General features: G+C 34.5%; 1 protein-coding gene and 1 long non-coding RNA gene across 12 annotated transcripts in view; one reads left to right on the forward strand and one right to left on the reverse strand.

Annotated features, from left to right (window-relative positions):
* The window catches only part of LOC117163596 (SLIT-ROBO Rho GTPase-activating protein 1), a 43,808-nt gene that overhangs the window by 17,023 nt on the left and 4,780 nt on the right, over nucleotides 1-22,005 (reverse strand). The window contains exons 1-2 of one of the 11 annotated variants that reach the window (XM_076621845.1): nucleotides 19,138-19,568; nucleotides 16,713-17,698 (exon numbers count right to left, since the gene is read on the reverse strand). The exons of 5 other annotated variants lie outside the window; for them this stretch is intronic. In XM_076621845.1, coding sequence (XP_076477960.1) covers nucleotides 16,713-16,788 — 76 coding nt within the window. In that variant the 5' untranslated portion in view covers nucleotides 16,789-17,698; nucleotides 19,138-19,568. Of the gene's footprint in view, nucleotides 1-528; nucleotides 1,145-8,249; nucleotides 8,441-8,588; nucleotides 8,718-16,712; nucleotides 19,088-19,137; nucleotides 19,569-22,005 lie in introns of those variants that run through there. 5 more of the 11 variants (XM_076621847.1, XM_076621848.1, XM_076621849.1 and 2 more) reach the window with 5 other exon arrangements.
* On the forward strand, nucleotides 9,557-15,122 carry LOC143303200 (uncharacterized). The gene is made up of 3 exons (XR_013059290.1): nucleotides 9,557-9,654; nucleotides 13,515-13,638; nucleotides 14,455-15,122. It is a non-coding gene; the product is annotated as an uncharacterized LOC143303200 (long non-coding RNA).

Here is a 22,005-nt window from a genome sequence, read left to right on the forward strand (position 1 = left end):
AGTAATTTAAAATCTGTGAAAGATGTTTATTACTGTTCCAGAAAAATTATAAAGACACTTATACTTGATTGCTCAGAGTGCATAAAAGAGAAAAAGCCAGAAGAACATAAATAATAATTGATCCTTCAAAGTGTATAAAAGAGAAAAAGACAGAAGAACATAAATAATTCCTAAAATCATCCCTATTATATAAAACATCGACTTCAATCAGTTTACTAGAATTCTTCCACACTTCCAAATCTAATTTGTAAAATTAAAACTCCCAGTTCTTCTGTTATACATTATAAGAAAAACATTAATCAAATCTGTGCACGAACATCATAGATTGTGCCAGGGAGCTCTCACGACTCTCATATGAGGGGTTGAAGTTCATGCAAGACTTCTCGTTTCCTAAAAAGCACATGTCTCCCTATTTATAACTTCCAAACATTCTTTCAACAATCGGATACCCGGCTTACGGTAACGGGTTAGGGGTACACGTGTGGAATAATTGCTTAAAAACGGTTCGTAAACGGCCGTGCCATTTACCTTTCGTCAAAGCCTCCCATTCTTGTCGTCCAGCGAGCTTGAACATTTTTCTCCGTTATCCTTTTCGACTGTCCACCACACTCTGATCTCTCTCCGGTCCTCCGACGATTATTCCTCGTGCCCACAAATCACTTCTCTCTTTTATTTCGTCCAATAATCTGTCTTTGCCTTTCTCACGTGTAAGTTACACGAACACACGCGATATTAATCCGTGTTTTACTAAATCACGAATTCACGCGAATTTTTCTCGAATATATTATATCGCGAAAAAGTCACGAGTTCACCTGAACTTTTCTGAAATATATTATTATCACGAATTCACGCGAACTTTTCTCGAATTTATCATATCGCGGAAGTCACGAATTCCTGGGAACTTTCCTCAAATTTATTATTATCGCGAGTTCTCGCGAGCTTTTCTCAAATCTATCGTATCACGGAAAGTCACTGATGATCACGTGAATATTTCGTTGAATTAATCGAATCACGAAAACTGCAGGAACATCAACGAGCTAACGTGATATTTCTGAGAATGTTCAGTTTCTGGAACACACTGGTCAAATTGGACCCAGACGCCGTGATCTTTGACATTCTTCGGCCTCGAATGACGAGCTCGCATCTAGATTTCATTGATATTAGACGATAATTATGATATATACGTACTGATAATGACGTTAAGGAGTGAGTAGGGCGGGCAGGTTAGGCGAAGAAAGCTCGAGATAGACTATAGAGCAACGTGTATCTAATCGTGGGTGGGCTAATACATTTCGTTGCAACGATGGATTGGCAATCTAATCGAGTACCAGCTGGTGGCGATGATATGAGGATAGATGCGTATCGTGAAGATATTGTTGGAAAATAATAGTTATGTAATGGAATGATAAAGTGCCTAACGAAAACATCGTTGTCGTGCTTGTGTGGGAACGAAGAAAGAAATGCTGTTCTTGTATGAAACGTGATTATAGTCATGAACTTGCTATCTATGTATTTGCTGAGAAGCAATTCAAGTTAACCAGACTGTAAAATTGTAATAGTAAAAGTTTGTCGATGCGAAGAAAATCTGTAAATTGAAGTTTTTTAACCCGTTTAAGACTAATGATTCGAATGTTGATTTATAGTAACAATTAATATTCGCATTGAAATCAAAGTTATTTTGTTAGTTTAATAAAATTAATTATAATAACGAATAATCTTAAGAAATTGCAAAGTATAACAAATTAAAACAATACATTTTACAAGAGATATTAGTACTGGACCTATATTTGGAATCATGTGTTTGATAAGATCTAAGAATAGATAAGATGATATCGGCTTACAATTTCTTTACCGTAGAATATCTTTTTAGTCAAGAATATATTGAAATAAAGAAAATCGCTATTGATATCTGTATCATATTAATCATCAATTGATAACAAAATTAACACTAAACTTGAGACAACTGGTCCCAAATTTTTGATCGGTAGTGTATGTCGTTTCTTCCTGTTTCTGTAGCGAAATTATAAGTTCAATATAAAGTTCAATGAAAAGTGAAAATTATATTCCTCTTAAACGAATGTGTATTATATCATTACTTGCAAGAAAGTGTTTTATGGTGCTTTCGCTATGTTATTTGTTTAAGAGATATTTTTACTTTAATGTACAAATTAACACGTATATCTTACAACATTGACATGAACTCTCTATTTATGCAGCTTTTATCTACACTACTTTGCAAACTCGTCGTGGAATATCTGTTAAGTTAAGCGTTTTCCGCTTCAGAACAATTTCGTAAAAGTTCTGCGAAAGAAAGGAAAACAAAACAGTGTAGTCAATTTTTCAATTCTATTGTTTCACGAAACGATTCCGACAATTCCATTGTCACTACAATAATATGCAAATATTTCGAAACATGAAAGAAAATTCTTAAAATACAGAAGTGGTTCGTATTTTCTAATATTAGATAATATCGCATCATTCATATTTCCAGAACTGTCCCTGTGTTATATTACACGTGATCCAGTTTATATAAATAGAGATTAAAAACACGAATGTTTAGATAAACATTGCAAAAATAATTTTTCTTATCACAATTTGATCTTAAATATCATGTTTGTAATGCAACTTTATTTAAAACTAAGTATTTCTGGGATCAATGGCCTACGATACATACGTGTTGAGCGTGAAACATTTTGAATCGCTTAAACTCTTGTAATATTTCATAAAAATCTTGCTGGATCTCGAGTTTTTCTAGTTCCGATAAAGTTTCGAGGAATTTTAGATATCGAAACGTATGATGCTGAAACCGATTCGAAATTTCACGGCAAATGAAATATTTCAAACTCAAATACTCACTTTTTGCTATATATTGCCGAAAATATTCCAATTTTCTGTACTTATTACCTATTACGTACTTATTACTGCATACATGTATAGGCATACTAGTTAATTGCATCCAACTGTAATAAACTTCATATGATTACAAAATCACTTTGATACTATGAAAATAAAACGCAGAACCTAATAAAAAAAATACGTTTCATTGGCAAATAAAGTTGTGTACAAATAAATATATATTTTTTGTAGCCACTGTGTATGTATATGTATATTAATGTATCCATCCAATAGATGAGTTTACCAACATAATGTGTACTTAATTCTTTGAAAGAAAATCGAATTCCTATTGCGTGCTCTCTAATAGCGTATTATCGTTTCGATGTAAGTAAGTATTGTTATAGGATCAGCAAACCGTAGAAAGGTCTGGTTCGCACCATGTGCGAGAAAATTGAAAGCGCAGTGGCATAAAAATTCTAGCTCCTATATGTTCCCGTTATAGCCTCAGAAAGGATTCCGTTAATAGAATGCAACCGTGAATCTATCTCTTTCACTCGTTCGCTCTGGTGAACGATAAGTTGCTGTGTTGCAAGTTTATGCTTTGCAATTATCGGCCCTGATAGACTGCAACAGATAATGATTGTACGTCGTGCGTCGAGTCCTCAAAGAACACGATCAACAACACCGTTTTCATAGCGTGATGGCCACGCAAAGGATTATTTTTAAAATTCCCGCTGAGGATGGCCTTAATAGGTCGTTTGTAAGACGACAATGACGAAACGGAATGCTGCCATAGATGCGGGTAGTTTATTATTATAATATTGAGAATTTTCTGGGTCTCAACGGGTCAACTTCGAATATAAAAATAGTCGAAAGATTGTGCAAATCGGCTCGTTCGTTTATCGCTAGACGGAGGATGTTTATGCAAATGTATATTTCTTTAGACGATTATAAAATGGGACATAGATAGGAATTTGTTTTATGTTTGGAAAGTTTTGATCGTTTATTTTGCATATATTTTTGGCAAAATAGTAATCAGGTAGAATACTAATAAATAGTTAAACTCTGTATATTTTACTTGAAAATTGATAATAAAGTGGCAGCTGGATGGAAGTTCATCTCGTCTTTAGAAGAGTTTAACTTAGAAGAGTTTAAGAGTTTTATACTTTTGTACTACTTAATGCGCTATTAATAAGGATTGTTACAGGTATTTCTAGAAATCTAGATAATCCTCTTCGCGAGACACTGGTATCACTTCTATTTCTTCTCTATTTACAGCATGTCATGTTACATTTGTTAGCATAGTAGGTACAGGTCAGTTATCGATAAAACAACGCTTTGAGATGAATCGTTTAGAAAGAAAATAAACTAGGAGGAAAGAAAAAACGTTATTAAGCTAATATTAATGCTAATCTTATTGGTAGATTGATAGTTCCGGAAGCTTTTCATGCAATAAAATAGGCTCAATATATTGTCTATGATTTAATTTTCCATACTTTTATTCATTTTGTTGTTTTATATATATATATAGTATTTTTATTTTTTGAAAGAATATAAATATATACGGGTAAAAAAGATATGAAATACATAAATAGAAAAATATTCATTATTTACTATCTCATCTATATACATAATTTTTATGTATTTAAATTTTTATGAATTCTTCAACTCTGTAAATAAAAATAAACACAAAAAAAGATTTTATTACTCCTTTTATCATCTATTCCTTGGAATATATTTTCAACTTCCAGTATTTTCCAACATATATGTTTTAATAATGTTATAATAAAGACACGGCGTTATCATTATTTAAACAGATACAATAACAGGCTAAATTCTATTCAAACAGTGCTCTTTTTTTAGACACTCATCACTGCATACAGTTTCATATAAAGGGAGAAAAGAAGAAGAAAAGCAAAAAAGCAGAACGGATGTGCTGGCGCGCTCAGAAGAAAAATACGATTAGATACATAGATGAATTCAGTTCAGGCGTGAAATAGTTCCCACTATCAATTTTCGTCATCTTCCTTCAGGAAACAGCTATAATCCGGCCTAGTTTGTACAATCACTCTACACACGTCAGCAGTGAATAAATTTGACGAATGAACAATCGTCCAATCGATTCAAATTTGTCAACAGAACTGTTTGATCGAGTTACTTGAAACAGTAAAATCAAGTAAAATAAACATAAGATTTAATAAATGAACAGAATAAGAAGACCAATCGAACAAATTCTATGCAAATGAAATTTAAACGTATCTTTACATAAAAATTGTACCTTTACGTGATTGATTCAATTTTTTAAGAAAGAAGACAGAAATATTCGATATAATATCAATAGTATTTTAATACGTTCCCCTATAAAAAATTTTCCTTTTTAATTTTAATAAATGAACAAATAAACAATCGCAATAAATGAGCAAAGAAAATAATATTCAAAGGCGAGTTTTCATAAAATTTTATTTTAATGATTGACGATTGCCTTAATGACGATAACAATGGAAGCAGTATTAACGATTAAAATCTATCTTAATAATCAGCATCTGACGATCATTATCCGATAAGTCAGATAAAAAGTACGCACAATTCGATGCAAAGTGACAAAACCTATTAAAATCTCTCTTTCTATAAAAGTTCACCTCGGAAGAGCGTGCTACGCTAACACAAGAACTTTGTCATTATCCTACATTGGGAATTACCACGATCTCGTTTCTAGCCTTAATCATCACCGTGCAATCATTATTGCCTTTGTTGCGCAACAAACAATCGGTTTCACGAGATGTTCGACTAATCATCCTTCCGTGAGGTGTATCGATCATTACTGCGTAAGAACCAATTACTATGACTCTTTCAAACTGAGAAACAATCGATTCTGTTTTTTCGTATTTTCTGAAAGAATGTCCTTTGAAAAATATATCTACAAAAATCTATGTTCAAATTTTCCAAATATTACAACGAAGTTATAGTCATTTAATAAAGGATGTAAAAGTCACTGGTTAAGTATGCATAGAAAAATGTTTGATTAATAGTTGCAACAGTTATTAGTAGCGATTTGTTATGCAACTTTATATTCTTATGAAGAGAACTAAAGAAATGAAACATACATGGCAATCTATTTCGGCTGCTAAAAATTATGATGAGTACTCCACTTTGGATATTTTATATACTTTTGTGTATTGTGTGCATTCTATGTATTTGTGTTTAAATTTACCTTTAAATTTTTCATAGATGCAGAAAAATCTACGGTATAGTTATAAATATAGTTGATCTAATTAGTAAGTAAAATTTAGAATGTTTTGATAATTATGCAAGATTATGTTAACTCTGAGATCAGAAATAGCAAAATTAGATACTGTTTTCAATGATTTCCTTTCCTTTCTTCATTTATCTCTTCTACCTTTCTCTTTTTAATTCTTTTAATCCGCGAAAAATATGAAAAAGGAGAAAACATCGATAGTAAAACTTCAAAGTACCGCAATTTTTTTAATCGTCTATATTTTCTCGCTTCTGCTACCCGTCAGATTCAATCTCATCCTAATTAAGAATTCTTTTGATTCACTCATCTCAATTGAACAAAAAAAAGCAGAATCGTGAAAACCATAAGGAAACTTTCCTTCCAAGCGATAGTATAGTCGGAAGTTCTGATTGTTTGCCATTCAAAAAATTTACGAATCTTAATGAAACATGAATAAATACATATATAAAATCTCGTTAAGGAAAGTAGAACATATCATATGTAAAAAGAAAAAAGGGAAAGGGAACTAAAAAATCTGTCATACATTACAATAGGCCATAAGTAATGAAGTTTTAATAAGACACTGTAAACCAAAACCGGAAAGGGAAGTCATATGTCTGACAATAGAAGATACAGAATAAAATTCACGGTTCGGCCGTGGGTTCGTTCGTTCGTTCGTTCGTCAACGAAGCAAACGCCCACAGTCGATTGAGAGCGTCGGACTGTTAAACACAATTGCCCTTAAATTGAGATGTACTTGTGACTATTCCGTTTCGTTCGACACTGTTCGGATCGCCTCGAATCGGTCCTATGAACATCATGGACCTATGATGTCCACCCATCGATCTGGGTCATCCTAAACTCGTTTAAAATCCTGTTTCCAATGAGAAAGTATGCACGAACATGAGAGACCATTTTTCTTTCGACAGGGGATAGTGATAAAATGATACGAGGAATATAGGTTACACCTGGACTGAATCTACGAGATTTACTATAGTGTTCTTCATGTAAATTATTCCACATTCACCTAGATCTTCCTCTTTCTTTTTAATCTTTTTAGAGTCGATACTTTTTCTTTGGGAAATTCGTTTATGAGAAATATAGCTTTTTATTCATTGAAAGGGCTGTTGTAATAAGGGTAGAGTTCTATAAATTCATAGTCAATTAATAATCGCAGCGATAAACTTTTTTACTTCTCTAATAAATACAATTTAAACATTGAAGCTGCCTCTTTATTCTGGCAAATACTTTAATTAATTATTAATCATAGAAATATATTTGACCAGGTGGGATTGTCAAGAACATATAATGCACTAGAATTTGAGGTCAGAGAGATTAATAACTTATTAAAGTATAATATAATATATACATAACATCGAATATAAAAGAGACAGTAAGGAAAAGGAAATTTTTGTTTTCAATTTCATATCAAAGTAACGAAGGAAATGTACTGTTCGGATAATGGAAGGTTCGGGATAGAGGAACTATTCAAATAGCAACTATTCGAAGAGTAGGTGAACGGATAATGAATGTTTTACTGTACTTTGAAATAAATATGTCAGCAATTTCCTACAATCATTCGTACAAAAACATGAGATATTTCCGGTAGCGTAGTAAGTAAATCGAGCACGTAAAAAGTTACTCGTTCAAAAGTTTGTTCATTTCAAAGAGAATATGTAATACTCGCCCTGATTTTTCTATTCATAAAAATTTTTATATCGAACTTAACTATTATTGTACTGGTTAAATGTATCCTAAAATATTTGATACGTATTCAAACAATTGTAAAATATAATTATTATTTTCTTTGTATTATATAATAAACAATTGGCGCAATATATAAATGCATTAAAAATGCATTACAATTAATTTATAAGCTATAGCAGACTAAAAGCAACATTTATAGTAACAAAATTACCATAAAAATCTACAAACATTAGTCTCATGAAAAATAAAAATCCAACATTATATTCCTGTTTCCAAAATGGTTCTTGTCATATATTCAATGATACTAAAAGTAATTCCTAGTCTGTCATTTAAATGATTACTTCGAGTAATTACATACTCGGTTTATCACTTGAACTTTTCGATTACACATACTAAGAAAACCTGCAATTAAAGTAGAAAGTAAATAACATTACAAAACTTCGATATACGTAATATACGGGACAAATCTAACCTCCGTATTAAACTCTAATATCGTTGCTTGTCCCGTTGGACAATTAGTATTCCGAAAAATGTGTTCTCGGGAACAACCTGCCACCAATACTAGTTCTCCTTCAATTAGCTGTTCTACGCAAGCCAAGCAATTACTCGTCGAGTTTTTACCACGGTGCCTCGTTCGATTCTATCGCAACAGTAGTTTCGCGACCGGTAACACGATGCTGTTCGTTCGAAACATAAACATATCTTTCGATGACTCAGTAGACTTTTATGCAACGGACGTGGAAAGTTCAGCAGCACACAACAGCAAACAGCTGGTGTCTGAAAAACTCTATTCCTATCACACGTTGTTTACCGTTTCATTCCAGGACGATTGAAACAGGCTTGATTATATTCCTTTTGAGAGCGTTCGACCACTGTTCGAAGAAACTAAACGTTTTAAAACTACAGCGCCACGAAGTATCGCAACCGTGCGAATAACATTGATTTTCACTCTCGATCCGTTCACCACGGATGATGTATTATTAGAAACGCGAGATTCTCGTAAATGTCACGCGTTTCTAATTCGAAACATCATTCGGATCTCCTAAAGCTCCACACGATCACAATAACACGTATCGATGAACCACTGAACACACCAATCACAAACTCACTCGACGTGTAAAACGGCCTTGTTTTGATTACCGAACTTACGTACACGTGTGTCCACACCGAATACGCTTGTCTAATAGCTGGATACTTCGAGGAACTTTACACGCGAGTTCGATCGCTATAGAACGCGACACGTCTAAGTATCCTTTCTCTCCGTCCATGAAACACAAAAGTTTGCCGGATATCCTGCGACAGAATATACACACGTGCTTCGAACACTGACCGACGTTGCCTCTATTCGGCTAAACCAATGTCGACTGTTGTTTTTTTTCTACTATAGAGGGGAGACGACACAACGGTATATATACACACTGAGCGAGAGAGAAATCCACGAAAGAAAACTGCAAACCAGTTGTAATACGAACGAGATCGTTTTGTCTGGAAAACTAATGTTATTAAGTTGTCTGAGATAGTTCTGTTCGTTGTGAAATTATTGAAGATATTCGTATTCGTCAAAATTCGCGTGGTTTCACGAGTGCGATGAAAGGAACGAAATTAACTGGTTTTTACGATTCTTGACGAATCCAGACAAGGGATTACGGACAAATATCGATGGCAAATAACGGCGGCGTGCGGTTTCGATGACCGCGAGAGTATTGCACATTGGCCGACCAGTCGAGAGGGACTTGGCCGCGTGAACTGACCAGTAAGGACAGGCAGTCGTTGCTTTGACTGTCGTTAAATTAACCACAATTACCAGCGAGGCCTACACGCACGCGCCTTCCTCTCTGTACGCCTACTGTGTATATTACCGACGTTTATATGTTCATGTATGTACACACATCCGTCTTAACTTTGCTCGGTCGTGTGCGTTTACACTTGCGCGAACGCCATTAAGCAAACGATATACGGTGATCTCAAACTGCTATTGAATAATGCGACGATTCAGAGGAGATTTATGGAAACGAAAATAGTATGTTCAATGTTATTGGGTCTCTCGAAGACATTTTTATTTCTGTAGTTTCGAAAACTTTTACATTTTTATGAAATTCTAGATTTTATTTTTAACCTTATTAAATTTTGAATAGTAATTTTTTATATTATTGAATTTTAAGTGATTATATGATACTTAATTTCCCACTTTTCACAATAGTTCGATAAAATTAATTTGTACTAATTTATTAATTTAGTAATTTATAATTTGTAACATACGATATAAAGTTGTCAGATCAAATAGCACGAATTTAATAGGAATAAGTTACAATATATTCGATGTAAATTCATAATTGGATGTTCATCTGCAAATTAATGGCCGGAAATTAATACCGTGAAAGATCTTGCATTCTCAAACGCATAAGCAAAGAAACATATATCTATTCGTATCACGTGCGCACTCCACGCACAATTACAGATAGCGTTTAATCTAGTTTTCATGAATCGATCTAAGCAAACGTTTACAAACAACTATCTTATACATTCTCTTATCTGAAAAAATTATTTTATTAGAACACACTAAATTAGAACGATAATTGCTAATTTTATACATTCTTTTTAGATTTACATTTATATACATACATTAAAGATTAGTAAACCATTTCTAAGTTAGGAATTATACATACTTAACACATCATATTCATAGTTAATCATACTTTACACGTATACGACTGTTTGACAGTGAACATTGGTCCGACATTCTGATAACCAACACAAACATACTCGTGGTTAGGCAAGCGATCTCAAGAAAACCAGGTCATCAAGAAATGCAATTTGATCACAGAAACGATTTACCATTCCTATAAAATAACCAAAGTAGCGCTCATATGTTTATTATTCAAACCTAACTTAATTTTTAATATTTGATGCATTTTTCATGCATTTAAAGATAATTTCATATTTTTTAATATTGATTTTAAGGAAAGAAAAGTTTTCGTTCGCACGGTAAGTTGAATTTCAGGAATTCAGATACCATTGAACAGTGTTTGAAACGACGCAGCGGCGAAATACGTGATTCAATTTGAGCAGATTTGGGAGGGGTGAACCACGACAATTAACAAGTTAGTTGCCAATTACCACGTTATCGTTCGCGATACCGTCATACGAACAAACACGTCATGCGTACAAAAGGTTGACGACTTTATTGAATTAATTTTTTTCTCTTCCTTGCACCGAGCTGCGCTACCGGGCGAAAAATAAAACGCAAAAAGGAAATGGATAATTTAAATCGTTCTCGAGTTACTTTACGAGCCGCGTTCATTTAAATTCATAATTTTATTTTTTACATGGTGAAGAAATACATTTATTTATTTGTCGAGAATGGAATGTGAAAGTAAAATTTGTTGTAGATTTCAAGGTTAGGTCACGAACTTTAGAAAGTTTAATAGATATTAACCTTTACATTTCGCGCGGGTTAAAATGTGAAACTGTATTTAGTAATAATATGGAATAATCTATATACTTTTCAAACTTAATACAATTAATATGAAAGAATATATTCAAATTTCAGGGTACTAAAAATCCTAACCAATAGTTTTTCCCAAACGGAACAAAAGACAAAATGGCTGTATTCAGTCAAAATATTCAAATATTGATATTTTAAAGATCCTAAGCTATACTCTAGCCCGAAAAGAACAAAAAACAAAATAACTACATATTTTTAATTTGTAACGCAATTAATAACAAAGTATTTAAGTGCCAATATACTGAAAATCCTAACCGGTACTCTTTTAGAAGAGGAAAAAATAAAATAGAAATCGGTACAATTAAATTAAATCTACGGAAAGATGGAGGGAGAAGAATCTTCACGCACGAGTTCGCGCGCACAAATTGATATGCAACGCAACGTTTCTCTATCAACTTCCTTCCTGCACGAATTGAAGGGGAACATAAAATGATTATTGCGCGTTCAGTTCACTTTTCGTTATCTAAAATCCAATGCATATCAGTTCCTTTGTGTACGTATCCCGTAATTGTACCGTGACGTGTGCATGGTAAACTAGAAACTATCTACTGTAATAGCAGGTCAGAAAGATAGTGCGATGGCCTCTCAATAGTCTTGCTACGAGAATTACCCATTAGCCGTGTAGTTCACGACGAACAACGCGCCTCGTCAATTATCAAGATTTATGTTGCGACCGGCGCGCCCTCCTAAACGAATCGTCGCAACCAAGCATTAAAAACTTTGCATAAGGAAATAAGAATACATATAAATCAGATCTGTCCTAATATTTTCTATCGTATCGTTTATCGTAATTGATAGACCATCTTCGTAAGTTACTTTGTAAGAAATTTTATTAAAAAGAATATATTTTATAATTTAATATAGTTAGCACTTTCAATGCTAGTCAAAGATTAAGCATATTTTTAAATTTTGAAATTAAGTAAAGAAGGATATGCAATTAGAAAATAGTTGACTATAATAAATTCTAGTTACTCAGTTCCTGCCTTTTATTCTTTGGTTCTTCTTTCATCTTTTTAACTTATGTTACTGAGATCGTTAATTTAATTAATATAAATGCATGGTTCTTAGTTAAATGAAAATTTTAACATCGCTGCTCTACCATATAATACCACGGAATATATTAACTTCCTTGGCGCCAAATATTTTATTAATCTTTTCTGCAATCCTTATAAAGGATCATTTAAAGATCTATTCAAACGCAATTCATTTGATTGGTAATGTGTTGATTCTTCGGACAAAAAAGCTTTTAAAACGTTTGCGTTTCTTTTACTTCGTCGTTTTTCTGAATACGTTCCCAGCGTTGTTGACTTTTACGCGAAAGGAGTAATTGGACTAAACACATCTGCGCGTTTTATCGTTGGCTTCTTTATTGGCGTGTGGAAATTGAAATTGCAGGAGAAGAGAAAAGGGGAATCTCTTTTCGAATCGAAATGAAATTTTTTTGTACAAGGTTTTACAATTTATGAGATTATTTCACTCACTAGTTGGACTGTTAAAGATGAAAACCAAATTCCAAATAACTTTAGATTATTTTCTAGTACATCAGTACTCCCTTTTCATTTTTAAATATAAATAGTAACTTTTGTTTCATTATTATTTAATTTTACTATTTAAAAAAATACATTTCTCTTCTCTATAATCTATATTATAATATACAGGATGGTTGGTAACTGGTGGTACAAGCGGAAAGGGGGTGATTCTACGCGAAAAAAAAAGTCGAAAATATAGAATAAAAATTTTTCGTTTGAGGCTTTGTTTTCGAGAAAATCGACTTTGAATTTTCGCTCGGTACGCGTGCGGTACGCTATAACGGATCTCATTGTAGATCGTTGTCTCGATAGAAAAATTAAAAAAAAATTTTTATTCTATATTTTCGACTTCTTTTTTCGCATAGAATCGCCCCCTTTCCGCTTGTGCCACCAGTTACCAACCACCCTGTATATTTGTCTAAAATCACTTATTTTAAAATTTCCAAACATAAGTATTAGGTCATCAGAAAAGTGTCTTTCTTTTACAGACATGTCTTTTACAACGATGCGTCTTTATACAAACATGAAACCTAATCTGTCGAACGTTGTGATCTTTATTTTGATAGAACAAAATGGATCATACGTAATTCGATACAATAATATAAAACGGAAAATGTTGTGCATCCATTATTTCCTTATAAAATGAAAAAGACTTTTCGGACGACCTAATACATGATTTTGCAATCAAATGTTTTGAAAGCAGATTAGAAGTTCCGACAGACAAGGAAGCCATATGGAACCCCTTTGATTTTCTCTGGCGCATGGCATGGGGAACCTTCATAACCATCTCGACCGGAAGCTAGCTGCTAGAGTTCGTACGCCATATGGTAGGAACGAATTCGTTCAGAGAACGGATACATAACATGTAATTCTGTTCTGATACAATGCTATCGCTCACGGAAGTGTCTTTTGTTTAATCGTTCAGTGTACTTAAGAAAAGAAAAACGGCTTTACATTTACTCAAAACCCTTTGATTTTCTTTGTTTCTTTTTAATAGCCACTAATTTATAACCAAAAATTTGTATACTATGGTATTTGGAAGAACGTAAAATCTCTGAAATTGAAATCAACATATAAAATTCCGAACTAGCTGCATCTTATCGAAAAAAAATAAAAAATTTATTATCATCTCTGAATAAGCTCATACAATTATAAAATAATGATTCGGTGACAGAAAGGTCATAGGTTCGTAGTGACTATGCAGTTCAACCATAATGTAATATCGCTTAAACAATGAATGTCATTCTAAATGTCATTTTCATACGTGAAACAAAGAGACCGCAGATCGATTCAAAATACTTGGGCGAAAATCAATTTAATTTTATATATGAAATACTACGAACAACACATATACTTCTTGGTATATATAATCTATGCAAAAAACCTAATATGGGACAGTTTAACATATGTTCTCTAATATTAGAACTATCAACTAAAATATAAAATTCGTGCTAGAAAAATCAAAATATAGTATATATTAAAAATAAAAAGATTAAAAATCATAGAAAATTATTCAAATTCTCAAGAATACATAGTTACAAATCAGAAAGATTTCTATAAAAGATTGCAAAGTAGTTATCTCGACCAATCTGGTAATTCTAGTGGTAAGGAAACAATACTAAAAGAAACTGATTTTTTTTCAGATCTATCGTGGAAAACTCCTAAAAGGAAAGGGCTGGCCTTCGATGCAAATCGTGCATCTACACCACATGTAGCATGTACATACTCAACAATACCACGACTCCCTTCACATTGTTAGAACAGCAAATCTACACAGGCATTTTCCAATTAACATGTAAAAGAAACCTCGTTCAATATGAGAATCCAATCCAGGCAAAAACGTACACTGGTACACGGAATCGAGAATGCCATTTGCGGTGCATTCGACTCTAGGAAAGAGGCAGACATAAATGAAAAAAAGAAATAGGTGCCGCGCTTGAGGATCATGAGAGAGAACGACTGCTCTCGATATTTCTTCTAATCACTTTCAAAGAGACAAAGCTCGAAATGAAAGACGTTACGTAATTACCCTTTGCAAATGTGATTACCACCATCGAGCGACTTTTCTGAGCGCCTACAATTTAATTATGCTGCAAAGACTTCACTTAATTTTCGTAATTAATCCGAATGCCAATCTCCACTGTTACGGAGAATCGGCATTTTAGTTGGAAGGTTAAATGACATCATATTTAATAATTTCATTTTATACTATTAAATATAGGAAAGAATTCTATTTTTTTAATGATAAGCATACAGGTAGGGAAATTCTTATCTGTAGTTTTATTATGATACGCTTTATTTATTTTCTATAATGTACTGATGATTTTCAAACTTTTGATTTTTAATAGTAATTGCAAACTAACTAAAGTTAGATTTTTGGTATAAGAATTTTCCCTATTTATGTACGCACTGTGTAGGCAAAATGTATTTTCATTTACAAAAAGTTGTAATACTTTCAATTATTTTCTTAAATATTATGTATCGATTTTAATAACTTTTCTCCATTTTTTGGACATAATGATTCAATACTGTCATCACTATATTGTTACTAGTAAGTGGTTAATTTTTGAAATCAAAACATCCTCTGCAATATTTCTGATATTATATCTTAAATTTAATCTACTACAATATAGATATCAAGAGTAGGAAAAAAATCTTAGGTTCATTGTAAATAGTTCTGAGTAAGCTAAAACGCGATGAGAATGCAGTATTGAACGTATACTTTATCAATTGCTATTGTGTTGATCATTATTTACTGCATACCTCAAAACAAGGTGATAAACGATAATACTCAAAAAATTAGATGTCAGTAGTAAAAAACGCTAAGATATCTTAACCCAAAGTATTTACTGCTGTAGATTGTAGATCGTAATATAGACAATAGAAACACAAAACCTTTTTCTATATCTGATATTTTGTTCAGTTTGTGTAATTGGATACTTGGAATTTGTAATTCTGACGAACGCAATAAAATGCGTCGCCCATTGTTCATTTAAAGGTAACATGCTTATTTAGTAAATATGTATGTATTTAGTGAAATAATTGAAGTCATCTTTATCAATCATTGGATTAAATAATATATATCATCTTGGCAAGTGTTATTTATGCGATTAAGTGTTGAATATTTATATCGTAATTCTTTTCTGAGTCAAATACAAAATTTCATTGCTAACTAGAAAATTTCTATTACATTTAAAAAATATAGATTTTATAAACTTACAATTAATGCAAACCACACATTTACGCTCTAATCAGCGAATTTATAATATAATTTCTTTTGATAATATTTTGTTCGGTGATGCTGATACAGCGACCTCCAAGACCATTTTTTCGAGCTCGACATTGCGCCGCGCCGCTTTTCTCGCGTTCCAAGTAACGCGACGAGAGAAATTCTATACATTTAAACGAGTATTCGCACTACTCTACACCAGCGGCATTAGATGTCCTCGTCTATCTAGAATTTCCAATATTGTATAACGCACACATTGTGCGAATGTATCACGGCAAAACTGTGGACGAATGAAAGACTTATGGTATAAATGCACGCGAAAATGTCGAAACCAAAATGTACGATGCTTATAAACTAAATTCAATGAAATCGACAAATAATGTATAGAGCTTATGCGAATTATAATACAATGAGTAGGGGTCGTAGAATGATTACTAATGTTTTACGTAGTGATTACTCAAACGTAGGCAACTCAAAGAAATAAAAAAGAACTACGAATAACTACTTACGGGTTTTAGGTTAGGTTAAGTATCTACTGATTTGGTGTTTCGAACTATCACCGAGGGGAAAGATCTAGGAACTTTACTGTTCCGTTTAATGCGCGATTTCTTTCATCCCCAGCTACTTCAGATGCAAGAAAAAGCGAACGCATTTGCATCTAATGAACCATACCTGGAAGTACGTCCTTAGTATCGGGGTTATAAGGATGAATCCATCCGTTTCTCTGCTGAATAATGCACTGGAACATGTTGCTGGACTATGCGTAGGTCTCGATTCGTGTTGATCGGCTGTAACGAACGAACGAGCAAGAGAGAGAAAGAAAGAAAGGGGGAATGGAAGGAAGAGGAAGGGAGAGAGCGAGATGGATCGAGGGAGAGTATACAGCGACGAAAAAGAAAGACGGGGAAACAGGGTGAAAAAAGACACAAGATCCGTTATAGTTGGCAAGTTCTTTCAATGGGCCACCTTCTCCCTCTGTTCCTTTTTAAAAATATCCCTAGAGCGCACCAATTACTGCAAGATCGAGTTCCTCGTTGATTAGCGATTAATATTATCGTACGGCGAGTATTTAGAGCGAAACTCGACTCGATCAAGTACGCAGAAACAAATCTTCTACGCTTACTTCTTTTCCGGTAAGATTTCCAAGCTTCTTTCCAGAATGGTTCTCCGTCAATGCACCACCATTACCGGAACGCTCTAGTTTCTTTTTGTCAATCGTAAAACCGATTCGATTCACGATTCGAGTGATCGGCATGGAGCTCGATGAATGTGTATTCTTGCATCTCGTGAGAAGATACTTTCGATTTATACGCTCGTTGTCGTTCGTTGAAAGACAAGATCGACAATTGGACCGACCTCCATTTCATAGGAGAAACCGCGGGTATTATTCATCATCGGCTTCACATCATTATCAAATGTTCTTCTTGTCGCTCGACTACTCTCTCTTCTTTCTTCGAACATGTGTGTATATTCACACATACACACAACTAGTATACGCATATACGCACCGGTTCTTTATTTATCCCTCTCTAACTCGTTCGTTCGCTTTGTCTCCCACCAATGGACCACCACACTCTTTCTTCTTCCGTTTCTTGATTTCTTCCCTTCAGGCCTGGCTTCCCTCACCGCAGCCCGCTACTCCAAGGATTACTCTCATCCTCGCAACAAAACGAAACACTGTGAGTTCACAGCGATCTTTCCATCGTTCGGCACACGCGCTCTTACACGCAACGTAATGCAATGCACTCGACCGACCGACCGACCGACCGCTCCGGCCTTGAAACGTGTGCACTTCTCTCTTCCCGGTCTAACCGAAACCCATCACCAACGTTCGTTCATACGGTACACTAACGTATGTATTCTGTGATGTTAACGTGAGAAAGAACCAAAAGGGGTGGGCAAGAAGATTGACCAACACGCACAGGCCAGGGAAACAAAGGCGCGGCGCGGTTCAAGAAAGTTAAGAATGACAAGAAAAAGGAAACGAAGGCAGAAGGTAGTCGCCTTTTCTCGTTGCTCCTGCGCCCAGAGGGTGGCTGGTCGGCTGGCTGGGATCGAACTAGATGGCTCGTCGCCAGGCAACCGGATTTTCTGTCTCTCTCTTGCACACCACCTCCCTCCCTTTGCACTCGTTCTTACTTTATCCATCTCTCTCTCACTCTCCCTCTCTCTCTTTCTCTCTGTTCACTTCTCTTTGTCACTCGGTTCCGTACCGGTGCTCTTCTCGCGTTTGCTCTAACCTCCTCGCTCGCCCCACCTTCCTTTCCCCTCTCTTCCTCTATCGTCGCGTTAAACTCTCTCCCTCGGTCCCACTGAAGAGCCGCAGCAGTAGCAACACACCGCACCACACCACATACACACCGGTTACTCTCATGCTCTCTCTCGTTCTCTCTCGCTCTCCTGACTCGCCACCCCCTGCATACTCCGGAACGTGTAGAGGATTCTCTCTCTTGTATATACCTTGGCCGATGACTTTAGGCAGACCGCGCACCGATCTTCACCGTCGTGCCTTGAAAATACGATACTCGATCGAAATTAAAATTTAGAACGTTTTTTTTTTATACAACATGAGAGGTTACACGTTTTTCAAACGAGAAATTTCTTAAATGGTAGAAAGAAATGCAGAAAAAGTTTAAAAAAATTAAAGAATCTTTCTTTCTTCTAAAACTGGAGCTATCTAAAAATATATAATTGGAGAAATTAATTAGGCAGTGTAAAGATTAAATTAATTTTAATGTATATTTACTTTCTGCGTAGTAAAGAAGCTATTGTTAAGTAAAGTTTATAAGCTTCTTAGATGACGTGTATTTTGATTTAATATCTCGCGATAGATTTTATACTAGGCTAAGTTTACGTGCTTCTAATTATTGATATTGTGGATTATCGTATTTTTGTGCACGATCAGTCATGATAAAGAGCTTGCGCACAATATTGGCACGCGTTATATCTTCAGCTCAATATCTAGTTTATCGGAAATTTGTAAGCAAAAAGTAGAAAAGAAAGCAAAGAATACGATGAAGTTAATTATTTTGAATTGAAACATTCGATTTTGTAGAATAAAATCGGCTTTATCCCTTCCGAGGAAAATTCAAAATACCTGAATTTGTATCGACGTTGTTACAAAAAATAATACAGAGAAGAGGCCATTTATGAAAAATTGGTCGCGCACAAAGAAAAGCCAAAATAAGACAATCGGTTACGGTTATTTTATCTCTTGGCGCGCTTTGCTTTCCCCATTGTGAGGCACTGGCACGTCCTCAAAACGGCTGATTCTCACAGTAGTAGACACGACGATTCTACTATACACGGATCATAAGGCCGGTGCAGCCTAAAAGGAAACAGTAGAAGAGGAAAAAAAACAGAAAAGAGAACACACTTGAAGTTGTTAAGCCGAATCGGCCAGGAAACTTTCTACGTTGAAAGCGTTTCACTTGCAAACGGAAAAGGGGACGAGTCTGTAGAAAACCGATTATATACCAGAGAAATTCCGCGCTCCCGATGCACCGTTTCGAAATCAACTGAATCGCGTAATACCGTTGTCGAAGCGTCGAGCGGAAAGTGTATATCGTGCATACGTAACGAGAGCGAGGGAGATAGGTAGAAAACGGAGGACAGAGATAACAGTTGTCCGAAGAGGGAGAGGGTTAATGAGGGAACAGTAGCCAGAAAGAGACGTAACGAAAAGAGATGAAATAATAGCAATAAAGCGAGGCAAAACAGTGCAAAAGAGATGGCCGCTGAGCTGGTAGGGGAATCAATGAGTGTTACTCGCGCCACCGCTTTTGTTTCTCTCCTCGTCTCTCTCGCTGCATGGTTATACTCTCTGTACACCAGTCTCCCACCGTGGTGTTCTATATAGGCTCGTCCAACCCTCGAAGCGTGACCGTGACTGTGACTCTGATCAAACGGAGTGCACGTGTCCACCGTGTGTACGTTACTCTCTGGCTCTGCGCGCTTGCTTGTGCTCTCGCTGGTCCTGTTCTCTACATCCCCGTAGAACTTGTACCACGTGGAAACACTTTTCTTCGTTTCGACGCGGTTATTTCACGCGATACATGCGTATCATACACACGGTTCCATGTCGTCTAATTGTAGACATTCTTCGCTTGGTCAACAAACACTTAACCATTTCGGTAACCATTTCAGCGCCACGCGCCCAGATTCCTAACTAACCTATATTTATGTTTTTTTTCATGATTTCCAAAGTGTGGTTAAAATACATAATTAAAAATTGTTTTACGTGAGTCTAGTAAATTTTATAATATTTGTTATAACACGAACTATCTTATGTAATGTATAAAATTGGTAACTGTTCGTTAATAAAATGTTTTTTTCTGGCACGACTTCTCTGGTTTCTTAAAGATAATTCAAGAGATCGAGAGAGAGAGAGAGAGAGAGATTGCACTTGATATAAAAGTGGATCTTGTTTGCTCATTCGATGTACTCAGCACCCTGAAACAAATTGCTTTTCATCGGCCACTTCGAAGGCACTCAGGGATCATCTTACGATTGGCTTAGTTTATCGGCAGGTTACTACCACTGTTAGTTTTTCTGCATTCTTTCATTTACTTTATCACCAACTGGTGAAGAGAAATATGGTCGAACTGTTTTCTATTCATCTTCTTATTTATTTTTGATTCTTAGTATTTTGAGAGTCTAAACATGAAATAAAAGACAGTAGTATATAAATGCACTTCTGTTTTGATTTTACAGAATTATTGTGGAGGTTATGTCAATTATGATCGAGGTCAAGAATTTTATAAGAATAAAACACTAAATTCTACGTAAGAAGAGAACATTTAATCTTGCTCTAAGATCAGAATACGAGGATTGTGGAACCATTAGCGTCATCTGTTATTTAATTTCCAAGTCATGATAATTGGATCTGATTTCGACAAAAGATACTTTTATTATTAAATTTACAAATATAGAAACATGAAAAGAGGATAGTATCTACAATTAACTGCATAAACTTGATTTGAATGAAAGTAATATTGTATTTCAAAAAATTTTCATAAATCAATCCTTTTTTAAAATTTATTCTCAATGATAATGATCGATATCGATTTGCTTGTTTTACTTATTTTCTTTTTCGTGAAGAAACTGCACTTGTTTCCAACATAATCACGTATTAAATCTGAAACGTCGTAAAAGCACTTATGAAAAATGTACCCTGAACCTAGCGCGCTCGCAATTGGTTGACTCAGCCAAGTGGTTCAATGGGATACCGCGCCATTTCATTGATGCCGCTAACCTTATGGTGAGTAAGTAACGGCCAATGTCGTTCCTTCTTCAGCTTAAATTCTAAATTATTTCTATGAAAATTACACTATACAAATTTATATTTCTTCAATGTCTATTTCACATTTATCAAATTGCATTAAATTAAAATCAATTGTTTAAACAATCTAATCTTTATAATTATCGTATAGTAGTAATAATGATTGTCATTATTACCCTTTTATATGGTAATTTTAATTTCAAACATTAAAAAATTGTTAGTTACTCATAGTATAGATAAAGTTCATTCAGTGTGTACTATTCTAAAACTGAATCTCTATTCATGTGATCATTACGTAGTACCGCTACCGCTATTTTAAAGCTAAAGATCGTTCGGGGTTCCGACCTTCGTACAGATAAGCGTGCAGATTCAATACCACTTACACTTCTTACCGTGCACCTATCCAGAAGTCTTTGTTGATCCATCAGATTAGTGTCAACCTGAAACAATTATTCTCCACGCAAAATTTCCGTACAATTTTACAATTTCTATGTCATACATTCCAGACTAACGCAAATATAAATATCGTATGTATGCATGCACACTATTCTTGTATTGGTTAATCACACTTTCTGATTATTCCATTTTTAGAAATTCCCTATATCTCTTCTTTATTATCTCTTCTTAATTAAAGATATGAAATGATTCTAGTACTTTTGATTTAATTTTCTTACTCTATACTTT

This window comes from Bombus vancouverensis, chromosome 9, assembly GCF_051014615.1.
Source record: "Bombus vancouverensis nearcticus chromosome 9, iyBomVanc1_principal, whole genome shotgun sequence".
In the NCBI taxonomy this organism is placed as follows: domain Eukaryota; kingdom Metazoa; phylum Arthropoda; class Insecta; order Hymenoptera; family Apidae; genus Bombus; species Bombus vancouverensis.